We start from the raw sequence: 18,292 nt of genomic DNA, 5'->3' as shown, positions 1-18,292 counted from the left end.
CCCTGAATTTCTCACAAACCTTACACTGGACTTAATGATTTGCATTTTTCTCGGGAAAAAAAATGATATCTTTAATTAAACAAGGGCCATAACAAAGACGGACAAAAATAACCTGGTAAGGTTCTGCTGTATTCTGTGTTCGCAAAATTGATGGGTGTCAAGAGGGTGAGGGTGACGATATCTGTCAGATATCCTGGTTATTTCACGCTGATCCACCAATAGGGTTTGAGATCGTAACCATTCGTACATTAGGACATCTTAAAATAATTGAGTGATTTCCACTTACTAGTTATTTGCGTTGCACATAGAATTTTTTTAAAGTCAGATCCACAACAGAAGAGCCACGAGTGACGAAACTTTAAAAGGTGAGAGGATTTATTCAAAATGCAAAAAATTGGTATACGGTCTTTATTTTATACTTACTTTTAATTAATTGAAAAAGGAATTGATTTTTCGCAGAAAGTGATTTAATTGCTATCAAGTAACTGTGGGAAAAAAGTGAAACAAATTTTCCGTTACGTTTTTTGACTGACATTGTCTTGTTTTCTTTTAATACAATTACAGTAAGGACAAATCATGAGAGCAACACTGACACTTCTGCTGTTAATCGCTTGCCTTTTGGCATATGTTGCCTCGAAGAAGCAGAGTAAAGATCACGCTCCTAACCAGCACCAACACGGATCTCACGGAACGGAACACAAAGAAGGTTCGATAGATTCTAAGAGTGACGCGTTAGGATCTGGGCGAGGTTAATTGTAAGCGTGTAACACCACTTAGAATTAGATTTGTTGCATGAACTCAAAGTGTTGATGGCGAAATAGTATAGGTAAAAGACCGTAAAAGCTTATTGTTTAAGAACGACTGATTGAAATTGATCGTTTCGTTCTAAATCGCGTCTGTCGCAATGGAAGCCAGTAGAATCTTTTCGCTACTCCTGTTGGCAGTGAATGCCAAGAACGGCGACGAAGCTCAAGTTAACGGAAAAAAAACAAACAAACAAAACGAAAGCTAGCTACAGGGTGTGGTTGACTTCTTCTGCCACCTCAGACAGAAGAGCACTAGAAGTACCTGCTGTGCCACCCCGCCTTTTGTCCAACTCGTTAGATTTGGGAACCTTTAATTCTTGGACTAGTTATACGCGCATGTGATTGGTGCTTGCCCTCACTTTACAATTCAAAAGCAATACAAAAAGCTAAAACAAATCTTTCTCTACAGTTTTAGTGTGATTTTAAAATAAGAATTTGAAGTTAAAAATTAGTAGACGAACACCAAACAGTCCCCCTGACAACCTGTAACCTGGGGTGCTCTTGTGTTGGGGTCAACTGTCTGGTGGTGTTCCAAATTTTTTTATCCCTTTTAAAAGGTCTTAAAATTTCACTTAATTCACATTTAGCCCCGCCTTAATGTCCAGGATTTTAATAGTATGAGCAACAATCTTTTCAATTTTTCTTTTTTTAACAGGCAAAAAAGACGCTTCCGTTGGTTATCCTTCCCCGTATCCTTCCCCTTATCCCTACCCGTATCCCTCCCCTTATCCCTACCCGTATCCCTACCCGTATCCTTCCCCGTATCACGACTAAAAACAACAATGAAGAAGAGGCGAAAAACGAGAATAAACACAAGAAGAACACGAGAAGGAGAATAAGGAATGAAAAAGGAGGGACCTCGAGAAGCAAGCCAAATAGCTAGTCTAATAATTGCTGGCATGATGTAAAGTTCACAAGTATAAACATACCCGTCGCCTTTATGTCAATAAACACGAAGGAATAAGACATATTATGTAATAAATATGTTTTATGGTAGTGCAAATGAGTTGTGTTATAATACAAGCTTTAAGTAGATGGTACCGTATTTTTGGATTGAACGCCCCTGACGTTTATTTCAAAAAATTGGCCTGGTGGACTCGGCCGTTATTGCTGGTTTTCACTGTCACGCAAGTAATCAGTACTGTCACGCGCTACAAAAAAAAGATCCAAAGCCATTGAGTCAAAAAATCAAGTATATTACAGGTTGTAGAACATTACTAGATAGTCTACGTGTCCAAGTTCCAGACCTCAGATCTGAAACTTGTACGGTATTCCGTACTCGAGTTAAAATGTTCCACACAAATTTAGAGAGCACAGTACGGAAACGCCATGTTGGAGTCCGTGTGAAGGGGCCCCAAGGTGGCTGCCGGAAATCAATGACTGGAAATCACTTCTGCTATAAAAAGCGGTCAGTTCACCTTCGTGAATACGTAAACATTCACATAAACACTTCTTGTAAAACCTTCTTGTAAAATCACAGGATGATGATTTTTTTAAGCATACGTGACAGCCTTCAGGCGGCCATTCTGATGTCGTGTGGCGCGAAACTCCAAAATTCAAAAAGGTATATCTTGAAGACGGCGGATGCTATTGAGCTGAAAACCTTGAATAAGATATATATTAAAGAAAGTCAAATAGCCAGTGAAAAATAAAAAGTCAGGGGTCTCGCGATTCTGGATTTTAGAATTTTGATGACGTCACGTGAATACCAAGAATATGATTCCTTGAATAAAAGTCAAATGCCGCAAAAAGCTCCATCAAACTTCACCCCCTCCCCCCCCCCCCAACACACACACATACACACCCTCAGTTATTTTTAAGCCCCTTTGTCTGAAAGATCAAATTTTACAAAAGTCCCCGTCCCTGTCAAGACAATTTGTGGCAAGGAATTAAGGCAACTTGAATAGATCACCGTTAGATCTATCATCGTCACTCTGCCGACTGAGCCACGAAATGGATCTGAGACAAGTATTTAATTCTTGTATTGTGCATCGAAAAATCAAAAGTAAAATGTGTAAGGATTAAGCATTTGTCGAGAAAGCTTGTCCTCTCGATAGAGCTTATTTTTTTAAAATTCTCGCCCTCTTCGCATTGCCATGTAGCTTAGCTAAGTAAAATTGATTTTACCAGAAGCCTTCAATTTTTTTACCATAAAGTTCCAAAGGATCTAGGAAACCAAAAGTCCACAATGGAATAAACATTAAAACCCAGAAAGTCCCGAGACTTATTGGTTTGGAAATAAAAATGGCATACCAACAAAAAACTTGGACTTCTGAGGAAACGTATTTATTTGCAGTATAAGCGTACAGCAAAAAAAGAAATGACGTATTCAGGGCTCTAAATAGGAGGGGGTGGGGATGGCCATAGCTCGGATGCCCTCCTTTCACGCGGGAGGCTGGAGCTCCGCTGTTTTACTGCCCGGAGCCCTATTCTTACTAATCTTATTTTGCCGCAGAGCGGGAGCCCTGAAAACGTTTGCCTAAGGGCCGGGACACTGTTTTCTTTTATTAAGCTGTACTTTTTAATGTTTTGAAACTTGTTCGATTTGAAAGTCTGCAATTTACAGACTTCTTCGACATTCTACACCATATGCCCAAAATCAGACCCGTGTACGACTAGTCCACGCCCCCCCCCCCCCCCCCAAAAAAAAAAAAAAAAAAAAAAACCGCTCCATTGGCCATCCAAACTCCCGGGTCCTCAACCACGCGCCGCAGCCTGGGTACCAGCTTTGAATCCAAGATGGCGGTTTCCAAGAGAGGTTTTCCTCTTTTCTGTTTAGCCTTTGCTTCCCGCTTGTTTCTCATCTACAGTCCAGTAAAAGATTGGTTTATCAACCGAATTGAACTGTCTACACCACTAACTGCTTGGAACAGAGGTATGCTCCCTAAACTATTACTATATTCGTAATTTAACTAGTTTCTGAGACGCGCGATTACTCGTTCGTAATAAACTCCGATCGATATCAGAAAAATTGTTGTTAATCAGCGTAGCTGTTGTGCCTTGTCACAAATATTTCAAGTTTTGTTAAAATAATTCATCACAATCATTTAAGCTTCAAAAGAATGCTGAGTGTTATTTCCACTTACGAAAGGCAAGTTAAAAAATTATCAAAAAGTTAACTTTAATAGTTCTTCACCAGTATTTAATTGATGCATAAATTTTGAGGGAAATTTTGTTCCTTCATCAAATACCAGTGTCAGAGTCATCTCGTGGCCAATAATAACACACACTCTTTACTCATTTAATCTGTGCTAGCCTACGAATACAGGCGTCAATGAGAGGCGGCTGTATTGGCAGGCTAGGTCTGTGCCTGTTTAATCTTTTCTCTACCAAAAGATTTTTAAGCATGGCCAATCCAACCTCATATACATGAGGGAAAACCTCTTGTTACCTGGGGTATTTCACCCCTTTCCTTTTACAGGCATTTCAGTCTATAAGCTGTTCCAACAAATCTATTGTTCTTGAATAAATTTTTTTTGTAAGTTTTTTTTTGTTCTGTTGACTTTCCAAATACGGTACATGTTTTTCCTTTTCCAGTGCAAGAAGGCCTCTCTCTAGTCACACATGGAGTTTCACCATACTCTGGAGATGTTGTACATGAGGTAGGATTTTGCAATCTTTTTTTAACCAACTCAAGGGTGTCGGATGGTAAATGCGGGACTTTGCGAGACGGCAAGACTGATGTCTTTTCTGTGAGCGCGAGACCTTTATAGCCTTGCAAAAGAAATCGAGACTCTGAGAAGGTGTCAAAGAAAAATTCGAGACGACGAGACCCCTGAGATTTGGCTAAAATTTTGCGAGGCACGCATTTTTTTAAGGACCATTCATCACCCCTTACTCAGACATCCAAAAATTCCCAAGAAATCTCAAGATGTCTCAAAGATTTTCAAAGATTTGAAGTTATTCCCAGTCTCATGGAGTGTTTAAATTCACCAAAGACAGCATTGTCCAGTGAGTTTTTCCTGAAAAATAAATTCAAATACCGGTAGCTATAAATGTAATCGTTATTATACTTACCCAAAATACAGGTTTGTGAACCCTGGGCTATCATTTTTGTCCACATTTATCAATCAAAAAGAGGCACAGTGCTCTGATAGTTTGTGTTGTAAGCCCAAACGAGGATGAGAGTTGACTCTCACGAGAGTTTTCGTCAACACTCATTGACTATCATCAACTTGGGTCAAACGAGAGAAGACTCTCATTGACTCTCATGAAAAATTTGAACACGTTCAAAGTCGATGAGAGCACATGAGAGTGCACGAGAGTCGATTAGAGAGCATAAGAGTTCCATGCCAAACGAGAGCAAGAGTATGAACTCAAATGAACTCTCATCCTCGTTTGGCTCGGGCTTTAGATCCTGGATATAGAGGTCCAGGTTGAAGTGTAACTGAGGTTTTAGTGATAAGTGTGGTTTATCGCTAGCAACAGAGAGTTGGAGTCATGAATTATCAGAAGTTCAGAGTTTAACTATCTAGTGAAAATCCAGCTGATGGAGTTATGACTTTGTCGCTTATAATCTAGTGAAAACTGGGTTGTCGTGATCACAAGAAGAAATGAAGTACTCAGAGGGCCTAAAAATATTGTTTTGATTGGTTTGATCTTCGGTTTCTGCCTGTGACTCATACAGTCATACAATCTAGTTTTCTCTGGATTCTTAAACTACAATACTGTCAACTCTCATTATAGCAGGCACGCTTGGGGCATCATTTAGTGTTATAGCGAGAGTCTGTAATAGTGGGAGTCATTTCCAGTCAAACCTCTTTCGTCGGGGATCTGGATTTTGTCCCTCATAGGGAGTGTCTGCAATAGCAGGGTTCCGCAAGGAGAGAGTTGACTGTAATCAAAATCTGATTATTCTCACTCTTATACTGTTATGCCTATGACTTCACTTTGGGCTACAACTTTCAATTTTCACTAGTTCGTAAGCGCTCTTACATTTCCAATTACTTGTACATTACTCCAACTCCAACTACATTGCTCATGAAAACCAGCCTAAGGCAGGACAATGTATGTTCACTGTAGCCTTCCCCACCTAGGTGTATACACATACATTATATGGGTACCTGTGAGTTGTAGAAAACCTGACAAAATTCAGGGGGTGGGTTAGGAGGGAGGTACCATGCAATGTACTTGCATCACATACTGCTGAAGTTGCAATTATCCCATAGTTGCTTGGTGCTTCAAAAACAAGAGCTAGAAACTACCAACTAGATTTTGCACCTATCAATGTTAATCGGCTGATGGGGGTGGGGGGGGGGGAGGCCAGGCATAGGCAGGGGATTTGACATCAGTTGTTTGCCAAAAGTGGGGACTTTAGACCATTTTAATTGACTTTCTTACAACATTTTATTGAAGTTTAGTGACTCTTTTAAACATCCACAAATGTTCTGGGGTTGAGCATTTAAACAGAAAGTCTCAGCTAAGTTCAAATGCCGCCTATGCCCGACCTCCCCCTCCTGCGGCTTAACATTGATAGGTGCATTACTTTACCTTATGTGAATTTACAATATTTAAACAAATTATCAGTTGAATAATAGTAAGCATGATTTCCAACTTTCTGTTTGCCAGTATTATCTGCACAGAAGCTGAGAAGGATGAAAACTGGATTTACCAAGAAATGATAATTTATGTAGCATACATAATGCAGTACTTATGAATTAGTGTAACATTATTAATCAATAAATAAATATTAATTTTGAAAAATCTCTCTCTCATAAGACTCCTTTGGTGCTCGCAGTATTCCTTGGATTACAGAAGATGTCAGAGTTACTATTTCCTCTTCTATTTGTGGTATGCTTAGTTTTTTCAATTGTATCAAATAACCTACTGTCAGTAAATGGATTGTTTGCATGGGATGTTTAGTGAGAACTTCGACACAAATATGGGAGGCATGGTGGCCTAATGGTTAGCGTGCCGGACTCCAGATGGAAGGGTCCAGGTTCGAGCCCTGGCCAGAGTCGCTGTGTTGTGTTCTTGGGCAATACACTTTACTTTCATAGTGCCTCTCTCCACTCAGGTGTATAAATGGGTACCGGCGAAATAATGCTGGGGGGTACCCTGGAATGGACTATGATCCCATCCAAGGTTAAGTAGAAATATTCCTAGCCACTTAATGCTTATAGAAACCGGGATAAGCTCTGGCAGTATGGGCCACTTGGCTCTAGGCTTCCCTTTTTTACACAAATGGAACTGAACAAATGAATTATAATGTTATCACAAACGAGAGTGAAATCATATTATTTGTACTAAAACTGATTAACAAGTGTGGAATTTTGTTTAAAAAGGTATAATTTTATAGTAAAATTTGTTAATTTTTTTCTGAAAATATGCGTCCAAAGAATGAAATACTTCTGTCTATCAGTTATTTGCTAACTGAAGCAAGTGGTTTCTTAATACAAATCGTACATGTTCAATATTGTCATTAAGGAGGCCATCCATATCAGACGTCAACGCCCAACGCTGAACAGAGACGGGGGCTATGATCTTCCCGCCATTTTTGACCATCTGTTGTCACATGATTAAACAATTTGCATTCACGAGACAACGTGAGCTAATTTTAATCGCTGATGAAGACTGTGCGATACAGTCGAAAGCTTCGCTTATAAAATTTTTCAGACCTTGCGACAAGAATATTTGTTCGTTTATTTATACACCAAGGTCAAGAATGAGCGTACATAGTCATGTCATTGAGCCTGTTTTTGTGGCTCTCTGATTATAAGTGAAACAAGCCAAAGGTAACAGGCCAAACAGAGAAAGTGGTTTTAAAACGGGAGGGTATTCCTTTTGTCTAATGGACTATCTTTCATCATCATTATCATTGTCATTATCATTATTGTTATTATTATTTATTATAAAATTATTTTTCTTTTTTTTTTGCCAGGTGGGTGATCTGTTGATTGGTTGGCTTCTCTACAAGCTTGCCAGCCTTCACAGTCAAATGCTGGTATATATTTACTTATTGTGTTTTTCAGTGATATGCAAACTCTGAAATTCAATCCTCGACCAACGGTTTATGCTATTTGCTGACGTCAATCATCTTACAAACCTCTTGGGAAACAGAAGTTCACTTCGACCGGGTCAAAAGGTCACATCTGTCAGTTGTGATTGGTAGATTTATGATCCATTTTGTTTGTTTCTGTTTTTCCTGGTTCATTGGCGGTCGCCATAATTATGATTGATGGCAGCAAAAAACAAAATTGTTAGTTGGAATTTGAATTTCAGAGTTTGCATATCACTGAAAATCACAATAATACACAAGCAAGACAAAACAGTTTAATTTTTCTGAAGATGTCTATTGAGTATATTGATTGACCTGGTATTGTTTTTTTTGTTTTTGTTTTTGTTTTTTTTTTTTTTCAGCTAAAAGAGCAGACACTGAATACAAAATCCTTTGCTAAGTCTGTAGAGCCAATCCTGCTCAAACAGGAGGCTTTGAATGACATTCCCTTGTTAGTTTCTTCCATGTAAGTTTTTTTATTTTTGAAATATAATTATGTTAATTTTGACACTATTGCTCGCATGGTTGTGGCATCATTTTGTTATCAAACTTGTGATGATTTGTCAGCAAATTTGAAATTAACAATTCCTTTGCAAACTCTCAAACTATCATAAGCAAGGTTATAATTCAGGTCAAGTTGTCATACTTAGACATACCGGACAGAAAACTTGCTGATGAAACTTACAAATTGTGTGTACATTTGCTGACGAATCATGGAAGGATTGATGATTAAGAAAACATGTCTTTTATACAAAGTGGTGATGCTTATAATGTAGGTGAAAACACTTTTATAAGCATGAAAAAAAAATTCAAATCATCAGTTGATTGCCCACCATATATTCTCAGTATTAAAATTCAAAGAAATGATGGCTTTGTAACTTTTTCCTTACAGATATTTGTTGAACCCATACACCATAGGCTCCTGTGTGGCTCATTCTACCGTAATGTTCACAAACTTAGCAATAACAACAGCACTTCTTTTTTCACTGAAAGGTACTGTTTGTTTTTACTCACCAGTATTTAAAGACAAAATTAGTTGCAAAACAAGTGTTATTTTCACTTACCATTAAACAAGTGTTATTTTCACTTGCAAGCAAATATCATTACATACATATACTTATTGGCCCACCTTCCCAGAGGAAATAACTAGTATGCTGTACATAACTATTTCATTTACCAACGTGTTGATTGACAAGTGCTTCATAGCAACTTTCTCACAAAGCACAGCTATCTGTAAGAAGATTCACTGAACTTGGCAACTAACTAAAAAAGTAAGCATTGAATGCTAAGCCTCTTTCAGGAAAGTAGTACTGGTACTTTGCCTTCAGTTTTGACGTAAGGGACTTAAATGTTGAAGTACAGTAAAAACCCGCGTATAAGAACAAGTGGATTAAGAACACCCAGGCCTGATTTTAGGAAATAAAGTACCATTTATATAAGAACACATTCAGCCTGAAAAATGAAAGTTGTTCTTATATGGAAAAATATCAAAGATCAACACTACTTTTCATTGCACACATAATAGTTTCACCCCAATTACAGTACAGTATTGCCTTGATTTATCAATTTTATTAAAATTAAAATTGTGTGCATATATATTGATTTCATCTATTGTGTGCATATATATTGATTTCATCTATTGGTAGCCTAGTATGTTCCTTATTTTAAGAAACTTTTTTTAAGAACACTTAAGAACACTTACAGGCTGATTTTGCAGATTATAACCCTTTATATAAAAACCAAATCAGCCTGAACCGCCAAAATAGGTGTTCTTATACGCGGGTTTTTACTGTATTTAGTTGATTGTGCCATATTTCACTAAAGAATCTGAAGGTATCGTAGCAGCATAGCCAGCCAAAAACACAAAGTAGGTGGTGATTTTCATTGGTTGCTGGCTATTTTTGACAATCCTGGCTTTTAACTTTCAGTCAATTAATCAAATTTTATTTATCGGGGGGGGGGGGGGCATGTAGTAGTTTTTCAATTATAGTTAAACCTCTCTTATATGGACACCGAAGAGACAGAGTCTGTATTAAAGAGGTGACCGTATTATAGAAGTCACCACTATGACATCACTTTTGACTTCTCTGACAGCTAGTATTTAGTAACTTGAAATGTTCTGCAAGGCAAATTATGCTGCAGGTGAAAAATTAATACCAAGCACAAATCTGAAAACGTCTAAGATGAATAAAGCGTTATGTTTGTTGTTTTTGTAACCACAAAAAGGAAATTGCATTATGAACACAAAATATGATCGCCTGATCACTGGAGTGTCCATAAATTAAAGAGGTTAAATTTATATGAATTTGTTCCCTGGGGCCGAAATTTACTGTCCGCTGTCCGTATTAGAGAGGGTCCGTATTATAGAGGTTTTTTCTAATGAAAATATATGAGAATTTTGTTGGGACATCAGAGATTGTCCTTAATAGAGAGGTGTCCGTACAAAGAGGTTTGACTGTAATAAATTTGTGGCCCTCTTAAGCATACTAATAGTTAAAAATCTACTCCAGGTACAGGTTAGCTATCCTTGTTTCTTTGTTGTTGTCATTGTTGTTTTACCCATGAATTGTATAACAAAGTATAATATTCTCTTTTCAGGAAGTATTCTTCTAAGTACCCTTGGAGTAGCTGTCGGAAGTTATCACTCTTTGTATCCTGTCACGCTATTGGCTCCTGTAATTCTTATACTGATGAAGGTAAACCAGTGCATTGATAACACCAAAATGCTGCTTAGTCAAATACGTCCCCCGTTGCACTTTTTTGAGCACCAGCACACTTCCAAATGTCACTATTCCTCCCACATAGACTTTTCACAGCCTCTCTATTTTTTTCAATGAAAGATAAAACAAATCAATTAATGGAAAAAGTAATAAAAATAAAAATAAATATATGCTTATAGTGGTCATGCACTTAGCTTCATATCTCAACGAGATAGCTAGTTTACAGGCATGCCACTGAAACAGAGGAAACAAACAATTTTAAATGAACATAACAAGGTTAAAAATCCCAACTGGCAGGAGGCAGACCAGTTGGCTATAATATACAAAGCGTGGTCGAGGATTTGAACTCGGGACAACCGAGAAACAAATCCAGCTAGTGGCAGAGGCAGGTCTTGAACCGGGGACCTTCGGATTACAATACCAGCGCCCTAAACCACTCGGCCACGCTTGCCTCCTTGAAATGGTGTACTAAACAAGGCAAGTTAAGTAATGCTAGTGCAGAGCATGAGAGAGTTGGGATAGGCCAAGTGAAGCCCTGCCTTTACCCGCTCACCCTTCCACTTTTGCCATTGCGTCCACTTTCCTCATAATTTTTTTTTTTGCATTTAATGATAAAAGAACATTACAGAAAATAGAGGACTGTGAACATTATGCCTCCCACAGGGAAACTAGTACTCCCATTAATATTCTGCAATGGTAAAGCCTCTAATTAAGTGTTAGCAGTTGTCATAGAGGTCTCAAAATTAATTTACCTTTTGTTGAAAGGCAATAGTACAAATGCACATTGTAAAAAATGGATAAAGTAAAGCAGTCAGTACGGTGAAATGGTGTACTAAACAAGGCAAGTTAAGTATCATAGAAGACATTTGACTTCTTTGTTCGTGCCAAAAGCTAAAAAGATAAACGTTTTTTCATTTTTCTCATGATGGAATCGCTTGAGGTATTGATTGTGACGTTTTGACTGCTATACTGCTACTCTTCATCAGGCGGTAAGGTATTTGTAGCATGTTATAGCAAACAATCAACCTCATCGCCTGATCAAGACTAGCCGTAAAAACTTGCAGTCAAAACATTGTGATCTACACTTCAAAGCGATTCCATCGTGAGACAAACGAATAAACATTCATCTTTCTTATCTTACACCACGATGAACAATAACCACATCTTTAATGCCATTATTGTTTTTGTAGGTCCGCTCAGTTGATGTTGAATTCAACAAGAAGACTGTTGTATTTGTTAGTCAGGTTGTTGTTTCCTTTATTGTATGGACAGCTCTTTTGCTTGGCATGTCCTACCATGTGTTTAAATCCTGGGACTTTCTTACAGCAACGCATGGGTTTATGTAAGTAAATTTTGTGTGCTCTAAAAATACATCACGAAAATTAAATACGTAAATAAATACCCGGTAAATATCTTAATTGATCACTTCCTCAACAGGCCTTTTCAGGGCCAATGTTAAACAAATATTGTAAATGAATTTAAGATAGTTAAAAATCCAAACTGGCAGGAGGCAGACCAGTTGACTATTTACAAGCGTAGCCGAGGAGTTGAACCAGGGACTACTGAGAACAACACCAGCTACGGGCCAGAACAGGTCTTGAACCCACGACCACCAAATTATAAGTCCAGCGCTCTAACCACTCAGCCACGCTGCCTCCTTAATGTCTTAGTAGCAGGGCTTGAACTTAACTCAGAGGAAAGTCTCCTGGACCCAATATAAACAGAGAGATAAAGTTTCATGTTCTAGCCACAAATGGCAAACGTCAATATGCTGCTGATTCTGTTTACTTTTTCCGTAATTATTATTGAATAAATCCATCAGAAAAATAGAAAATAATTTACTTACTCACACCAAACACGGAACTACTCACTTTGATGTATTAGCTGCAAACGTCAAAATTTGTTTTTTTTTGGCCGTTCACGGGAAAAACAAACGTGAAGTTTAATCGCTCTAATATTATTAATGCAGTTTTGCATGCAGTTTTGGTTAATAGTTCTCAATTGGCTAGTATCATAAGCATGCAATATGTGCAGATTGCTTTGTAGGTTTAATCATTTTTAACACATTTCAGGCCTATGTTGTACTTACTATTATTATCGGCAAAAGAACCTGTTTTGAATCCAAAATAATGTTTTACTTTTAATCAGAGTTAAATCAGTTTTCAACCAGCAAGGCCTACATGTATTATAATGGACATGTTTGCCAACCAATTGGCTGCAAGATTTTGCCATCTTAAGAAATAGGATTGAAATGAAATACATTAAGTAATTTGTGTTATTGTTGTTCAGTCTACAGGTGTCTGATCTCACACCTAACATGGGCCTGTTCTGGTATTTCTTCACGGAGATGTTTGAACATTTTAGAATTTTCTTTCTGTGGGTGTTCCAGCTAAACGCCTTTTTCTATTGCATTCCATTAACCATTAAATTAAGGTAACGATTCTTAAATTCATGTTTCATATCATTTCCTTGTGTTTTTGAGTTAATTTTACTAACTAGTATATGTTAAAACTGTAACATTCTAAAAGTGCCACTAGATGTTATCTATTTCTTCCCTTGCTATGATTTACCGTCCTTCCTTTATCGAGTACTGCACCGTATTGTCCCAAATATTAAAAAAAAAATAACAGTCTTGGATCACTTGGACAAAATCATTAATGTCATGTAACCTTCTGTTTTCAGGAATAACCCAACTTTTCTCGCCTGTATGCTTTGTTCTGTGATGGCTATTATGAAGTCCTATCCTGCTCTGGGTGATACCGCACTTCCATTAGCTCTCCTGGCCCTGTGGATGCACATATTTCCCTGTAAGACAATTCAACTGATTTAAACTCACTCTTTATTGTGTCGAAACCCCTTCAAATTATCAAAAGTATCGAAGAGGAGATAAACTTATGATTATGTTCGCTTTAACTAGGGGAGCAGGGATGGCGCAGTGGTGAGAGCGCTCGCCTCCCACTAATGTAGGTTTGATTCCCAGAGCCGACGGCATATGTGGTTTGAGTTTTTTGTTGGTTCTTGTCCTCACTTGAAAAACCAACATTTCCAAATTCCAATATGACCTGCATAGAGGACCCACATGAAAACCAGCTAGAGCTGATGTGGCTTCCTTTCTAAATATAGTAAATTATTCTACTTGCATAAAACGTCTAGTACCATTGCTTCCCTCCCCCTGGATGGGATGCTAGTCCTAGTCGCAGGTTACTCTCTGGCAGCAGTTCTGTTAGGGTGCCCAACAATTCACAAATTTAGACTTCCTTATATACTAACCCTGACCAGGGCTTAAACTTAGAGTCCAGGGCCCGGTTGCATAAAACGTCCACTTAAGTGCTCACTTAAGTAGGGCACTTACGAATCTGCTAAAGGTACACTTACGGGTGTTGCATGGAACATACTTAGCGCACTCGTAAGTGTCTGCCTTACGGGGTACCTTACGGGTTCACTTAACTTTGTATTAAGGTGGCTTTATTAATGACTCCGACTGCGACTCTGTTACAATCGATAACGGTGAAGAAAGTTTCTAGTATAGCTTATTTTAAATAAATAAGGTAAAGGACGATTCAGGAAAATACTAAATATTAACAGAAGAATGTTTTGTCTATTCATTTCATTGTAAAAAAAAAAACTCAACATGATCAATTAATTTCCTTTTTCTAATAATTTCTACTTAGTATTGAACGTATTCTCAATCGTCATGGTTAAGTTTTTTGGTCAATAACTGCAGTTTTAGATCAAGTAGTTGCTCCTTCTTTTTGAGTATTCTCATTTTAGCAGCATGTTCTTCAATTAAATGTTCTTCAGACATCTTCTCAATGTCGCGTGGTCTTTTTTGTTCTTCTTTCTTATTGGTTTTTCTTTGCTCTTCTTTGCCTTTTTTTCGTCTCGGTCATTTGCAATCATATCACCATGTTCGGCTGGAGTTCTCCTGCTGCTTTCACCTAATGACATCTTTTGCTGATTTGAGTTTTGTATTATAAAAGGTTCGACTGCATCAGTTCACATTTACTGAGAAAATAAATGAGTGGAAATGATACGCAATTGTGATTTTACTTCGAAATCTCTCGAAAATCTATGTTTTGTTGTTTATATTTTTCGATGACGAGTTCAAAACGTAAGTAGTGGATTACAAAGCGCGTTTTAAGTACTAAAAAAAGAAAAAACCCTTCCCTTTCACCTCTCAGAAAAAGGACTTGTTAACTTCATTGAAGATACGGGACCTATATAGGTCCCGTAAACTTACGTGCTTTTTTCACGCAAAAAAAGTTTTATGCAACACCCGCAATTTTTGTTGCATAAATGACACTTAAGTGCGCACTTACGAAAATCGTAAGTGCAGTCACTTGCGTGTACCTCGTAAGTGGACCACTTAAGTGATTTAATGCAACTCACTTAAGTTACGAGTACACCTACGTATACCCGTAAGTGTTACGGGCGTTTATGCAACCGAGCCCAGTGCACTAGCCGTTAGACTACGGTAGACGAGAGAAGAGAGGGCGGTAAGCGGGAGAAATTAAAGGGTCTAGTCACGCAATTTTAGGCAATTCGGCACTGACCATCTGGTTATAGAATTAACTGAAATATCACAACGGCTTAAAACTGTAGAATAACTCAAAAGATACACAAAAAGGCCAAAAAGGGGCATAAATTGGCAAAATTCGAAAGGATTAAAACGGATTGCGTTCGGGTAAACTTGAAAAACGTCGGACCGTCCTATTTCAAGTTCATTCCAATTTGTCATTTGTCAAAGTGTCATTTACAATGCTCGAAAATCGTCCTTGTTTGTTATATGGCCGTGATTTTGCCAATAAATGACTTTTGCTCTGCCAATTTGAAGTTTACAGCTCTTAATAAGTAAACGAAAAGAAATATAATTACCTAAAATTCCATGACATAGCCCCTTTAAAAAAAAATCCTGCATTGTTGCGTAAAAATTTTCAATAGATCCACTAAAGAAGGGGTGGGAGAGTAGAATGAACGGGAGGTGGGAATGTTACCCCCCCGCCCCCCTCCCTCCAACTCCCACTAAACAGCGTCGTTAATTCTTCTTGCAGATCTCCGAAACACTCTCTTGGTCACGTGCATGTTGCTCTGTAGTTCGTTCTTAGCCCCAGTCTTCTGGCAGTTGTGGATTTACGCGGGAAGTGCAAACGCTAACTTTTTCTTCGCAATAACGCTGGCGTACTCTACTGCTCAGGTATAGTCGTGGTAAATGGTACTGTGCTAAGTAACAAGTGTCCGAAAATCTTTGTTTTGACAATTGAAGAGTCTTCGTTTGTTGTTATCCAATCAAATCTTAGTGGAGCACTTATGTATACTCCGATTGGAGCGTTACCTTGACGTCACAAGGATACGTCATGTTGCTAAGCAACGTATTCGGCAAAAACCGCGGGCTCAGGCAGTTAAGTTATTTACCCACTTGTAGTGAATTTATGTGTCGTAACAGTTTCTTTAGATTTATATTTTACTCAGACAATTTTTAAAGGTAATCGCATGGGGCCGAGTAAAATTAAGGATTAATATCAGGCGTGTTTTCAGAAGTTGCAGAAATTACACAAGTCGTGCAGCGACGAGGGAAATTTCTGCAACTTCTGAAAACACAGTGGAAGTAATCATTTGTTTCCTGAGATTCAGCTTTCTCCATTTCGTTTCAAGTTATCACCCGGTTTCCATTCCATTTTCATCAAATAGCTCTGGAAATTAAAGTCAAATTCCGACGCAACGTACAAGCGAGCGCTGTGTTTGAAAATTCTGCTCAAAATCCCGCCGTCAAGAAGCCATACAAGTGCAGCGCGCTCGGCCAATTAGAAACGAGGATTTTTCTGCTCATCCAATCAGGATCAAGTAATTTTGCCCCGGGCAATTACTAAAATAAAGAAAAAATGCCTTCTTCTCAGCCAATTAGAATTCAGTAATTTTGCCCTCTATGTTATAAAACTTGTTAACAACTCGAGTGATTTTGACGGCCATGCTGCTTTCGCCTCACCTGTCGTCGAAACGAAAGGGAGGGAGGGGGGGGGGTGGGGGAGAGGAGGAAAAGGGAGAGGGAAAAAAGGAAAAGGGGACTTCTCCTTTTCGCGTTTTTTCCTTCTCTCCCCTCCCCCTTTTATAACCGCACCTGGTTCATGGATTTTTATAGCAACTGGCCAAATTCTCGCGCGCGCTCATTGCTCAAGAGCTATGGGCGATAAGAGTGTAGACTATGGAAAAATGTGTCGGTTTGTTAAATTGCATAAATGCCCACCCTCTCCCAATGCGGGAGGCCGCAATTGTGATAAGGGAAAAGCGGTATTTTGAGTTTTAAAAGGCTTCCATGGAGAGGTGACCAACGGAGATAACAAGGGCTCGTGTTACTCCAACTTTACTTGTTCTACCAAGCTTAACACGTGCAGGTCGTATTTAATACTTAAACGTTTTTGTTTATTCCCAGATCCTATTGACTTCTGACGTTTTATTCGCATTTCTCCGCCGCGAGTATGACCTTTATCATGGAATATATCCACCCGTCTTGGAGGGCGAGGCTGCTTCTGTGATCTTACGGTAACTCATACATGGACACATACATTTGCATACATAAGTTCGGACATCTGGTGGCATTCAGTAAAGTGCACGATTCACAGGACCGTCATCAGCTCTACATGGAAGACTACATAAATTATACCTAACTGGAGTAATACATTTGCATAAATTTTTGAGCATCTGGAGACGAACTTGCATAAATTATCGGACAGCTAAAGACGTAATTAAACTTACTACAAACCTGTCTGGGATTATTTCCCATTTATCGACCTCCAACCCAGAAGGGCAGATGAAAAGAGTGAGGCCGCGTAAGTTTAAGATACAACTGGGTTTGCGCGCCGGGTTAAGACCCGTACGTTGTCGAGGAGTTTCCGAATCCGAACGTAGTTCCGATACATTCCGACAGATTGCACGTCAACATGCTGCTGAGCAAGAAACAATTACAGAGGTGTCATTGTACTCTAGGTTCTGTTCACCGCGAGCAGTGCAAACCGGTAGTTGTTTAATGATTCAAGTGAATATCAGTGCAGAGATGTGAATAAGATATCATTGTACTTATTTCCTTGTTGGTGTATAACAAACAACAACTTTAAACTTTTGGCATGATGTGGTGAATAAAACTTTTTATGGTTTTTGTGCATATGTTATTTTTATTTTTTTGTTTTTTTTTGTTTTCCCTTCTATTTTAAAGTTACAATAAAGAGAAAAATACAAAGAATTCCCTTTATGAATCTCTGTATATGCTTTGCATTTGTCTACTTGTTTGTTGCCCCGTTGGTGATATTCAGTGTCTGGCTGATGTTGTGGGTGTTTCTTTCTTATCTTAGGGTGCGATAAATTTCATATCAAGTGCTTCTGAATCGCGAATTCGAGAAAAATGTACAATTTAGCGTCTGTACGGACAAGTGAACGCAAAAGAAAAAATTTTCCTTTAGAAGTGAAATAATACGTTTTTCTTGTGAAAAATTGTTTGTTAAGGCACAATAAATCCATAAACTTTTGAACTACTCTTCGCACAGTTTCTAATTACGATTGTCGTCAGGATAATTTTCTCTTTGAACTTCTCCTTGTTTAAAAGAATAAAGCATTCCTTGTATGTATCCACTCACATACCCCTTCATGTAAGCTTCCTTGTTCACTGACTCTGGTACAATCTTTAGAACGTGTTCCAGTACTCCCTTTATGTAACCCAGTTCATATCCAAGCGCGTATCCTTGTGATGCTCTTATACCAAGGTCTTTCAGAGTGTTTTC

General features: G+C 38.4%; 1 protein-coding gene and 1 long non-coding RNA gene across 3 annotated transcripts; both read left to right on the top strand.

The window, feature by feature from the left end:
- Positions 1-145: 145 nt before the first annotated feature.
- LOC144652102 (uncharacterized) lies at positions 146-1,802 on the top strand. 2 transcript variants are annotated; one of them, XR_013570450.1, is made up of 3 exons: positions 146-365; positions 565-706; positions 1,462-1,802. It is a non-coding gene; the product is annotated as an uncharacterized LOC144652102 (long non-coding RNA). The 2 variants fall into 2 exon arrangements; XR_013570451.1 differs by lacking the exon at positions 146-365 and having other exon boundaries at positions 409-706.
- Positions 1,803-3,510: 1,708 nt separating this feature from the next.
- On the top strand, positions 3,511-17,677 carry LOC144649159 (GPI-anchor transamidase component PIGU-like). Its single transcript, XM_078508617.1, has 12 exons — positions 3,511-3,681; positions 4,344-4,408; positions 6,525-6,596; positions 7,687-7,749; positions 8,166-8,269; positions 8,696-8,796; positions 10,402-10,499; positions 11,714-11,865; positions 12,813-12,956; positions 13,206-13,330; positions 15,575-15,717; positions 16,951-17,677. The coding sequence occupies exons 1-12, from the start codon at positions 3,546-3,548 to the stop codon at positions 17,062-17,064; spliced, it is 1,317 nt and encodes a 438-aa protein (XP_078364743.1). The 5' UTR covers positions 3,511-3,545; the 3' UTR covers positions 17,065-17,677.
- Positions 17,678-18,292: the final 615 nt, after the last annotated feature.

This window comes from Oculina patagonica, chromosome 4 (genome assembly GCF_052425735.1).
Source record: "Oculina patagonica isolate OP01 chromosome 4, crgOcupat, whole genome shotgun sequence".
NCBI lineage: Eukaryota > Metazoa > Cnidaria > Anthozoa > Scleractinia > Oculinidae > Oculina > Oculina patagonica.
The sequence above is the reverse complement of the archived record's forward strand: the minus strand, read 5'-3'. Positions and strand labels throughout refer to the sequence as shown.